This window comes from Etheostoma cragini, chromosome 3 (genome assembly GCF_013103735.1).
Source record: "Etheostoma cragini isolate CJK2018 chromosome 3, CSU_Ecrag_1.0, whole genome shotgun sequence".
Lineage (NCBI taxonomy): Eukaryota > Metazoa > Chordata > Actinopteri > Perciformes > Percidae > Etheostoma > Etheostoma cragini.
In genome coordinates, this window is record NC_048409.1 from 27,153,443 (window position 1) to 27,165,937 (window position 12,495).

The following is a 12,495-nucleotide window of genomic DNA, read 5'->3' on the forward strand; positions in this document are numbered from 1 at the left end:
CATTATAATCCAGAAATGCAAAACAAAACATAGATTTCCCTAATATTACTATTGTTATTAGTAGTTATTTATGAGTCCTCACTAAAATAATATGATAATGCAGTTTAGAAATAAACTTGTTTGTTTTATGGTCACAACAGAACAGAAGAACATCAAAATATAGTAAAGTTCTGATAAAGAAAATGTACAAAAATACAAACTTAATCTATGAAAATTAAAGTCTTGTGAACAAAAACAAATGTCCAAATGTCCCTGTTGTTGCCAACAGGGACGTTGTAGATTGTCCTCTGGTGGACAAACTATACAACGTCAACAGTCATTACATGGTTATGAGTATTTTTTAAATATTCATTTATCAGAATCAAGACAAATAAATGATTCTGATAAATGAATATTAAAAAAACAAACATGTATCAGCCATTATAATGCAGATACCTAATATCTGTTGGGCTCTATCTGTAATCCTGAAAGGTTTAACATTGTTCATGAATTTGTTTCTCCTAAAAGGAGACTTCTTATCACCTGTCAGTTATGTGTAGTGGACACTGTATTTAAAAGTGTATTGTTTTCAGTTTGCGGATGATGTAATTAATCTCATCTTAATTTAAACGAAAAAACCTCAGTCTGTTGAATTTGCTTTCCGTTCACATCCATTGTTCCATTCATGTCAGGGGAACGAATGTGGACGACCAGTCGTACTGAACATCTATCCAGACTTCATCTGCCAGTTACTAAAGAATGTGCAGGGATTTCATGTTCCTAAATTTAACAGTTTAACATTTTAATAATCACACATTGTAACAAATTAGTTTTTTGGTGGATTCTCTCTTTATGTGCAGCATGTACTCGTCAGTACTGAAGCACAGACAAACCAAAGGTCATTTTATGCCCAAATTTATGTTTTCTGGATGTAAAGGTTTAAAGAGGAATATATATACAGTGTGTGTATGTATGTATATGTGTGTGTGTATGTGTATGTATATGTGTGTGTGTGTGTGTGTGTGTGTGTGTATATATACATATATATATATATATATATATATATATATATATATATATATATAGTATACTGTATACATTTTTTTTTTTCTTGGCCAGGTCTTAACCGGCTTTCTTCATCAAGCCGTCACAGTTTACAGGCCTGTGTGGTCTACTGTACTAATGGGATTTTATATATAGTAATGTCTATTGTATGCAACAAATACTTATACAGGCTTTCTATAATATCCCAAGGATCAGGTCTGGTGTAGAGAAATGTCTTTGAAGAAGTGGAATTTAAGTTTAATATGCACTGATACATCATGCAATCCCTTGTTAAGTGCCTTTTTTTTAAATGTTACCGTCTGTGTGTCTGGAAGCCTCAGGGGAAGTAGGAGTTCAATGGTTTATTTTTAATTGTCTAGTCAGTGATTAACCTGAATCTGTTTCCCTTCAATTGCCATCAGACGGATTTTTGCTTTCACCCGAAGCCTTTGTAAAGTCGGCCAGCCATTTATTGTCTTGATATGGTCTATCCTCGCATCTCTCTTCTTTTCATGTATGTGTCTTTTATGAGATCTGTTGGTTTTAGTGGAGCTTCATGTACAAAATAGAAACGAGGAATAAATGGAATGGAAAAACTTCTTTTTTCGTTTCTTGTTTTAACACTGGGATTATATCATGTTTAATAGTTTGTTTGTGAGTAAAACAGAAAATACAATTCTTTAAAAAAAATAGGTAGATAAATGATTTTGGAATTTTATTTGCTTGAATTTGTTCTTGTTATTTTACCTGGGATAACAGCACATTGGTTGGCATCACGGCTACTGAGACTGAAGCTGTTCCAACAGGACCAGAGCTGCAATTGAATGAGGACCCCAATGTTTTCAAGACCTGGGGGGTTCACGTTAACTATAATTATGCATAAATTACACAAATAGCGGCTGATTCAGGCATTATTTACATATAAATGTGACTGCCATGCATCTACAAACAGACTCTTGAGCTCAGGTGTCTCCCATTTCTCTTGATCATCTTTGAGATGTGTCTACACCTTGTTTGGACACCACCTGTCCAACTGATTGGAAAGGCACATACCTGTCTTTAGTCCCAGTGGCAATAGGTTTCGCAGCAAGGTCAATCAATACAGAAGGTGACTGGGGGGGTGACCTGAATACCAGTGGGCTAGAAGACCAACAATAGTCACAGGTAACCGACTTTGACATTTCGCAGTGTTCAAAGCACAGCGTCAATAACACCTGAAGGCATGTTGAATACATGATCAATGTCTCTTCCTTCATAACACAAATTGTCCACATCAGTGGCATAAACATCATCATTATCCTAATCATCATCATTGTGACATGAAAAAATGTGTCGTCAGCAAATACAACTTTCTGGCTCTAGTGGCTGTAATTCTGCACCGAGGCTGAATTTTGGGAAAGAGACTTCAGATACAGTATTGGGGGACAACTAAGGTCTGTATAAAAGCATCCAAAGAGCACCATGTCATGGGACCTTTAACTGACAATTGCAGATATCTGCAATTCAGTTTTAAGGTAGAATGAAAGTTACAGAAATCTAAAACGTCATTATGACTAGTGTTCAAATTATTGTGCATGCTCTATTTTAGTTATTGATAAATACGTAATGTCACCTCCCTGCCATAATCAAAGAAATAATGAGGTAGTTACCTAATTTCTTTGAATGGAAGAATAAAGAAGCAGTCATGGCTTTGGCTGTAATCAAAAAGTGCTAATTATGAGTTAACAGTTAACAGGTGCTGTGTGATTTGATGATTGGAGCAACAACACGCCCTGCTCCCGCCTACAGTGGGATGCGGGCCTAATTTGCATTCAAATATCTGCAACGTCATTCTGCCTAGTCAAAACTCTAATTCACCATATCTGTAATTACATTGTGACCAGGCAGAATGAATTTTTATGATATCTTTAATCAGAATTCATTTCAAGATATCTATAACTTGATAATAGATAGCTACAATTAAGTTATGACTATCCCTAACTCCAGTTTGAGATATCTACAACACAATTTCTCCTAGTCAAAACTTAATTTAAGATATCTGAAAAGGAACATTTAGATATCTTTATTTGAGAAGAATTAAAGCTATCTTGAACTGGAATTATGACTAGTCAGAATCAAATTTTAAGATATCTCAAACTGGAATTACAGATATCTACAATTCAGAAGCAGATATGCGTAATTCACATAGAGGATATCTGCAACTGAATTGTAGAAATCTGTAATGGTTAACCTCATACAAATGAACGGCAAAAGTGACGTCATTTGTCCTAGAAAAATGTCTTTGCTGATATCTCAAATGCCAACTATGGACAGGAAGAATGTAGTTGTAGATATCAGAAATGTTCTTTTTGACTGGATATGAACACGTATCCAGTCTAGCTTTGAAATATTAAAAGGGCTTGCCATACATTTTGCTGGTTCTCCTCTCCTCCGATGAGTTCCTTGCGTGTCTCCCGGGCCTCCTTGGTGGGAGGAAGGGAGCCAAGTGGAGGAGTCGGGGGTTGAATTTAAGGGTCATGGAATAGACCTTCTCATAGTCTCACAGCTGACAATGCTTTTCAAAGCAAGTAGCTTCACAAATATGTCATCCATAGGACTGATGCATGAACATTTTATTTCTAACAGTAATAGTTGTATTGTATTTACCATGTACACAAACGTATTGGATATACACAATCTGTATTTGAACACTCATCTCATGTAATCTTCTTAGTAGCCAATATGCTCTCTTTGACAATTATAATGATGAAGACTGAGTTGACCTTTAAGTCTTGGCAGCTCCTTTGTGTAATTTTGGCATCTGGGTAAATTCAACCTGCAAGAAATTAAATTCCTGGTTTCCTTTTTGAAGTTTAGTTCATGTACTGTAAAAAGATGCAAAAATTAATTATTTTCATGACAGTGTTGAACGCTGTTCAGTTTAATTCAGTATAAGTATCAGACATTAAAACATCAGACGTGTCATAGAAACTCTTTTCTGTTTTCCAACGGCCACAAGATGGCGGTGTTAGCCTCCTACCTCCGTCTGCCTGAATGGACAGAGACTGCTTGGAACTGATTTAGGAGTTACAGAGAATCTCTGGTGAAGTGATAAACTAGCTGCGCACTTGGTGTTGTGAAGAAGAAGAAGAGAGAGGGTGGTGGGAGGCCGTGGGGGGCCGTCGTGCCCCTGGTAGGCCGATCTGTCGTTTCCTCTATTAGTGTCAGCTATTGTTAAACCAATTATAGAGGTGTTAATGGACGATAGGAGGCCCATTTGAATGAAAAACGGCAGAGAGAGGATATGGCTAAATGTGTGTTGGGGGAAAATGGGACCTTGAACACGCATTGCACAAATGAAATATGCTTATTATGAGGCAGGGTTGCAGCTGGATGCGTCATGGCCGAAATACAATGCTCATCCTTCAGCAGGTGTGTGTGAAACAAGTAAATTAACCAGGTTCCAAGACGAGGACACTATTTGTATGTATATGTCGCAGTAAGAGTTGGTGGGCATTAAAACCACCAATAGTTATTGGAAATAAGTGTATGGCACTCAGCAGAGCATCTAAAAACAGAGCAACATGATGTGATGCTGTGTTGGAAATTTAGGATATCAGATTCCCCACTGGTGCCTGAAGGCAACACAAGCAAAGTTACGAGTGGAACAGAGATGTCCAACACATGAATCACCACCCGAATCCAGCCTAATGAAAGGATCTCTGATTTGGACAGTATATTTTGATTTAACTTTTTTTTTAACTGTATATTTTAACTGAAGATGTGATCCTCTTTGGTTTCTTGTTGCTTGTGTCAGGATGTGTACAGTTGTGCAGTCAGACATGGATAAAGAAGTTCAGCTATAAACCAGAATAAAATGGAACCCCTGTTGATTCCCATGTGATGGTTATTTGGACGCGAGTCCCTCCCTCAAATTAGACTTTATTTTTGGTTGTATTGATCCTTTAGAAGATGAAAAAAAGTATGATTAGAAGATGAATCTCTTTCAGGCTTAATTGCATCATTACAGACACTGAGGTGTTAGCTCATTTCACGTGTTAATCGATTTGACAGCGTTTTGCAAACAGGCGATAATCGCCGAGTCTTCCCAGGTGAAGGCGTGTAGAGAGTCTGATTGGCCACATAGAGACGATCACACAGAGCTGCAGCTGATGTATGAAGGTGGGAAACATGATGACTGGCTGATCATTTGGTGGTAAATTTATGTATTCTTTTACATCACCTGCGATTGGTTAAACCCTGAAGGCAACATAGCCATCGGTGGACGCTGAACTTTACAAATATAAAATGTACCCCGAAGATGCCCAACACTGAATTTTTGTTTTGTTTTCCAAACATATCTGCATATGTTGGTGCATCCGCGTGCTCATGTAGCCTACCTTCCTGTTTTTTTTCTTATTTCCTCGGGATCGTTTCTCAGTCTAATCCCGTCGACCTCCCGCCTGCGCATCAATTACATCCCCATTGACTGGCCATTAGGCAGAGGCATTGACATTCACAGGCCTCCGTCTGCAACGAGGCCGATGTGTATTCCACAACACAGGAGTTCGGCCCTATGCATTACACCAGGATTACATTATTTATTGTGTTTCTCTGTGGCGCAGGGTTGCGAATGCCTCAGGGAAGGAGGCCTCTCGCATTTAGGCCTTTACCGAGCCGAATTTACGCACACATTTACGCACATAGGCCTCCAAGGAACTGTCAGTGACTTCAAGTGTCTGTTGGTACCTTTAAGTTTTCACACTGAGTTTACTTTAGCTGGTGTTGCAGTGCACTGTATATGAGGAAAAAGGCCGTTTTATTTAGTCCTGGGAGGTTTATCAGTGTGGTTTAACTTCAGGGGTTTGGGGTTCTAATGTTACTGATAAGGATCTCTGATGTTCTGATATGCTTATTTTGATAGTCAAATATTTGACTATCAAAACTGAAAATCTAATAGGACTTCGGCGGTCACTGAGCCTTCAAAGAATGTGTTAGCTGAAGAGAAGTGATAGCCCAGGGAATCGACGACTTTCACGCTTTTTGACTGACACACACACATACACACACCAGTCACAAAACCTCCCCTTCCCAAGAAACGCGGTTCAACATCGACAAATAACTTCATTTTGAAAATCAAAATGAATTATCTTGTTGATTTAGTGATAGAATTCCACTTTTTTTAAAACGCATTTTTATTGTATTTCCAAAACTGTAGAAAAATGACACGTTAAGAATAAAAAAAGAAAGATTATTAGGACACACTTCGAGTGGAGAACATGATTGAATTATTTCATCTAGTTAACGTTTGAGTATGTTAACACTGCACCCTTGTGAACTGCACTGCTATAGCCTTTATATCTATTATTTTTGCTATTATTTTTTAATCCACTCAGCTCTGACACCGAAGGATTATGGGAGAGGCTTTCGTCCGGGTGGCCCCGGTGCAGCCGCCGGCCAATATACAGCACGCCAGGGGGCCACATCGGCCTTTTTGCGGGGCCCTTCCTGGATCCTAACACAATATTCAAATGTCAGGAACGGGGCGGAACCCGCCGGCACCTTATAAGAGGAGGACGTCCAAGTTCCTCCACTGTATTTGCGCTACAACTCCGCCTGCGACACGCCGCGTCCCGAGGCCCCCGGAGGACTGGGACAAGAAAAAAAAACGGGCCAGAAGAAGTCAACATCTGCTGAGCGATAACCATAATACGGTTATGAAACAATGGATGACTGACAAATAAGAAATATTGACTTTACAAATACCAGGAGCTGAGCGTCACATCAGTCTTTGTTTTGTTTTTCTCACTTTTCTTTTTTACTCTACATATTTTCTCCCTCTTTCTTGCCAAGAAGGAGACAACGTTCTGTTTTGGGATTTTTTGCCCCCCCCCCTAAAAAAGTCCAACTTTGCGAAGGATTTTATTTTATTTTTTTCATTTTAAAAACATATCAATAGATACGTTTTTCTCATCCAAAGACTTGTGTTGGGGATGTTGAGTTCTGTGAAGATGGAAGCACATGATCTACCGGAGTGGAATACTTTCTACAGCGAGGCCAGTGAGGTAAAGACACGGGCACGCACAAAAATAACAGAAACGAAGAAGAATCAATCTCCCTGTTTTTATGTAGATCTTCTGGTTTAGTTACCAGCGTCGTCAGGTCTAAGGTTGTTCTTGGCAGTGAAAGAGAGAAGCAACAACTTTATTTGCGCACATTTATTTGCGCACATTTTCAGAACTCTGTTATAATATAATGAATTTAAAAAGAATATTATAAAGACTTTACACTAAAATCCTCTTTGTTTCTTTGATTTGTTATATGCGTACCCTAAAAATACAATATGTTAAGTATGATAGAATGACATTGAGTATCAAGGCGCACAGCACTTTGACCCAAGCGAAAGAGTTATTATCAGGGGGAAAATGACAAAATTCAGATATTCTTCATCTGTGAAAATCCAAACAGAAACATCATACATTATTGCATTTTTTTTTTAAGAAAAAAAATACTTACCACAATACTTTGGTTTTTTTATTGACTTATTAATACCTAATATAAATAGCATTCTAAATAGTCAGTTTCTAAGTTGCTGTCTAAATCATTTGCTCATCAATACACTTTCCTCCTTTGTGTCTCCGCAGCCGCTCGAGTGTTGCGATAATTCAGGTGCAAATGTAACGAGACTTTTTTTTCTCACTAATTCAATTAGAGTTAATTCCATCAGCAGCTTTAGTTCTCACCTCTCCTCGACCTGATGAAATTACCGAGAAGAACGAGACTGATAATATGTAACCAGCGCCCAGTCAGCGGGCCATGTCCCTTCTGTCCCCTGTGGAATTTTATCTTCCATTTCACGTCAAAGGCTTTTTTGAGATTGCACAACAACAACAAATTACAACACAGAATAATTCATTTTTTGCAAACACAAACGAATAAGAACAGAAAATAATCACATTCCTCCAACATTTGGTTTACTTGTTTTTTCCACGGAGGGAGCGGAGGAGGCCGTCTGAACCGAGAGGCACCGTGACGCGCTTTTTACGCATTTTCAGGTTAACATCGCCGTGTGAAATCCATGTCCTCTCTCCGCGCACTGAGAGCTTCATTGTGCATTGATAAGGAGTCACTTTTTAAATGCAGACTCAAAGCGCGTTACTTTTACATTTAAACACTCACTTCAGTGCAGTAATTTAGACTGATGCCAGTTAATTACCAGAGAACCGTTTCTGTTCGTTTGTTTTCAATATCTTAGAAATTAAATAGCAAGATTAGTTAATTATATTTGATCATTTCACTGTAGTTGCATCTATGTCAACTGTGTTTTCGTGTGAATAACCAGATGTTTTTTGTGTCTCTTTTTTCCTCCAGATGTATTCCTCTCCAAGCACCATGAACTCTGGTCTGGGCTCCATGAGCTCCATGGGCTCCCTCAACAGCTACATCAACCTGAACCCGGCCACCGCCTCGCCCGCAGGCATGAACATGGCATACCCTAGCACCAGCCTCAGCAGTTCCCCGCTGGCCTCCATGGGCTCCGGCCCTGGCCACATGTCCCTCTCCCCAGTGACCTCGTCCCTCGGCTCGGGCCCTCTGACCCAGTTGGGCCCCGTTGCTCCAGGCTCCCTGGGCTCCTTGTCACACTACCAGAACATGGGCCAATCCATGAGCCAACTGGGCTACCCCTCCACCGCGCCCCTTAACCGGGCAGGGGAAAAGGACATACCTCCAAAGCCCTACCGACGCTCCCTGACCCACGCCAAGCCACCGTACTCCTACATCTCCCTCATCACCATGGCGATCCAGCAGAGCGGCAGCAAGATGCTCACCCTGAATGAGATCTACCAGTGGATCATGGAGCTGTTCCCCTACTACAGGGAGAACCAGCAGCGCTGGCAGAACTCCATCCGCCACTCGCTCTCCTTCAACGACTGCTTCGTGAAGGTGGCTCGCTCGCCGGACAAGCCGGGCAAAGGCTCCTACTGGACCCTGCACCCGCAGTCGGGCAACATGTTCGAGAACGGCTGCTACCTGAGGCGGCAGAAGCGCTTCAAGATCGAGGAAAAGCTGGCCAAGAAAGCAGGCAAGAACCAGGAGGGTGGCTCGGGGAAGGGAGGCCATGGTGGAGATCACCTGGTGGAGGATCACAGCCCAGCAGGAGGCTCTGAGGGAGCCGACTCCGCCCACTCAGACAACTCCCACCCAGGCTCTTCAGACGACCAGCCGCATCCCCGGAACTCCCTGGTGCCACTAGACTGCCCCGCGCTCTCCTCCTCGCACCACCACAGCCCGCCCATCTCCCTGCCGTCCTCCTCCTCCGCCTCGTCCTCCCTGTCTCATTCAGTTGCCACCTCCTCCAACCCGCTCCTCCACTCCCAGTCTCTAGTTAGTAGCTCCCACCTCCTGCCCGGTGCCATGCAGCAGCACATGGACCTACAGAGCGACACCCTCAAGTCCCTGGACCCCCATTACAACTTCAACCACCCCTTCTCCATCACCAACCTCATGTCCAACGAACAGAAGATGGACCTCAAGTCCTACCAGGACCAGGTGATGGCGTACAACAGCTACACCAGCGGATCGCCTATGGGACCCAAGCAGATCTACGACAGCCCTGGGCCGGCCACCATGGACTCAGGCGCTTACTACCAAACTCTGTACAGCCGCTCGGTGCTCAACGCCTCCTAATATGCACACTCACCCACACCCACACACACACACACACACACACACACACACTCACACACACACACACATACACACAGATGAACACCTGTCTCTAGAGGTGAGCCAAGATGGAGACTTCTCTTTCTCTCAGCCTTTTCTAAAATGGACACCCCGGCTCTCTTCCTCTTTCTCTCTTTCCCTGTCCCTCTCTGGCTCACATCCAGTGGCCTTGGTGGAGACTCACAGCTAAAATGGCTGCCGTGTTTGAGGGACCAAAGAATGTTTTTTTTTCTTTTATCAACTTCTGACAAACATGGAGACTGGTTGGTTACATGGAGAACAGAAAGAAGTGTAGCTGGATGATAAGAAGTCTGATGATGAAGACGTTTGACCGGTGGGTGTGTAAGTCAATACAGCCTTCAGATAGATCCTGTCTTCGCCTGTCGCACGAGCACCGCACCTGGTGAACTTGGCTTTGTACATAATGTATATAGAGGTAACGTGAGGGAGGGGCGGGGGAGTTTGGAGGATATTTGCATTTATTTATGAAGGGAATACATTTTAATATATCTTGTATAGCGCTCTGATGACCAGTTACAACCCAAATGTGAGTTTTTGGTTTTTTTTCATCCAAAAAGCGGAGAGACAATGGACGAGTTTCAGGTTACTGCCTCAGGCAGATGTTACTGCGGTGGGAAACAGTTTTCTTTCATTTTTTTGTGTTACAGCATTTCACACTACGTCCATCATTTCTGTCAGATCAGACCATGGAGTGTGTACTTTCTTTTGTTATTTTGGTTCAACAAATGAAGAAGAAAAAAGCCATTTTGTCCTCGCTGGAGAGGATACAGACGCTAAAATAATCTTTTGCAGCCAGAAGGAACTAGGCAAAGTAACTGTGGTAGAAATAAATAAAAAAAAAAGAATCATGTTGTGTTCATGTTTTTGTTACCTATACGAGAACAGTAAAACCAAATGCTTTTTTGACAGAAGGTAACCTTTTGAATTACACATAGCTGGTGCGGTGCATGGGGGAGTTCAGTCAGTTACTAAAACAGAGGAGGGGAGGAGAGATGCACTATGGGAGGATTTACATACAGTACTTTGCACTATGGAGCTCCCACTGGCCAGGTGGGCTGATAGTGTGTGTGTGGGTGTGTGTTTGTGTGTGTTACAACAATACTTAGGAACACCCCCTTACAATGTCTATGCATCAGCTCAATAGGATCAGTGTAACACTGTCAAAGGGTGTCAAATAACCCTCTGTCCAAAAAGTGCCTTTTCTTCAAATGACTACTGATCTGATGAGAGATCAATGTATCAACGATCTATTGAAGGATTATCCTGATAAACAGCAGAGGACGCAGAAGTTTCAGGTCACGACGTCCTCTGCGGAGCATGTTTTAGTTTCAAAGAGAAATTTCTTTTATTTAAGCTATGTTACTTTTCAAACTTTGAACGTGTGCTGATATAATATATTGTTTTTTGTCGTTGTTGTTTCTGTTGGTTTAAATGTGATTGGAATGATTCATGTTTCGTTTTTTTCTTATTAAAAAGGCAAAAAATGTGGGGAGAAGTGGCGCTTTTGTTTTTCTTTTTACATAAATCATAATGCAGAAAGTGTCTGTGGTCAGCGAGTACACAAACCGGTCAGGTGTAACCTAAACACTGAAAGCTGCTTCACCGTACATTCAGTGTTCAAATCTGTGTTCTTTTTTTCCACAGGGATGAGTAATCACTTAATTTGTTTCCAAGTATCTTCTTTAAATTCCACAAACTCATAAAAATACACTTCTTTAAAAATAACTTATTTCTGGATTTCACATGTAAAAAAAACAACAATGTCATCCAGCTGGCTTTTGTCATATTTGAATAAAAAAAAAAAGCTCGCTGAATGTTATGTTTTGTCATTTTCTATTCATTGTGCAGCAAATTATTCTTTACCTCTACACAAGAATTTTGAGTTAAAAAAAAAATAGATCTAGAGTTGCAGACAGGACCTCAATGACTCGCCCGGGTCAATCAATCAATCACAAGTCTTTTTTCACCTGTGTGGCGAGGCGGTGCTGCAGGAATAGCAGCGTCTTGTTGAAACAGCTCCTGACCAAATGACTGTGGTGTGTGACATGTCGGACTGGTAGACTAAACACGGCTGCATCACACTGAGAGCCTCAAAGCAGACCTCTGCACAGACCGTCGGCCCCGGGCGGCACACACAGCCAGACACGGCCGGACCAATCCAAAGACCACTGACCTGCCTCTGAACCGGCACTGGACAAACTATCAGCAAGTCATCAAAACAAAAACAGGGAGACAGTAAAAGCAGAATGTTTTGCTTTTGAATTTTCACGGTGTCTGCTTGGCCTCTGCAGCTCCCTCTGACCAATCAGATCCCAAGCAAAGTGTTAACACAATACACATCACTTCCCATTCAAATCAGAGGAGTTTTCTAAACTGTAACTCAAGCATGTAAACCTGCAGAATCACTACTGTATAATATCAAGAGAACATTGGGGAGCTTTGTTGCATATGAAAATTATTAAATCATGACTTGATGAGCAAAGGTCTGAGCAGCTCACACACTAACGTATAACAAGACTCGGTAAGGGTTTCTTCTCTTTACATCTGCAGGAGAATAAAAAAGTTCATTTATTGATCTTGGTTCCTGCAACCGCCCCTCCCTGGCCCCATGCGTCCCTGCCCTGTCGCCAGGCCTCCCGCCATCCTGTCTGCCTGTCTACCTGTCTGCCTATGTGCCTGTCTGCCTGTCTACCTGTCTACCTGTCTGCCTGTCTACCTGTCTACCTGTCTACCTGTCTACCTGTC

General features: G+C 41.6%; 1 protein-coding gene across 2 annotated transcripts; it reads left to right on the plus strand.

Moving 5' to 3' along the window:
* Nucleotides 1-6,588: 6,588 nt before the first annotated feature.
* On the plus strand, nucleotides 6,589-10,596 carry foxa3 (forkhead box A3). Of its 2 annotated transcripts, XM_034867627.1 has the most exons (3): nucleotides 6,589-7,067; nucleotides 8,374-9,735; nucleotides 9,772-10,596. In XM_034867627.1, exons 1-2 carry the CDS (start codon nucleotides 6,996-6,998, stop codon nucleotides 9,688-9,690), a joined length of 1,389 nt encoding a protein of 462 aa, XP_034723518.1. In that variant the 5' UTR covers nucleotides 6,589-6,995; the 3' UTR covers nucleotides 9,691-9,735; nucleotides 9,772-10,596. The 2 variants fall into 2 exon arrangements, with proteins under 2 accessions (XP_034723518.1, XP_034723517.1); XM_034867626.1 differs by having other exon boundaries at nucleotides 8,374-10,596.
* Nucleotides 10,597-12,495: the final 1,899 nt, after the last annotated feature.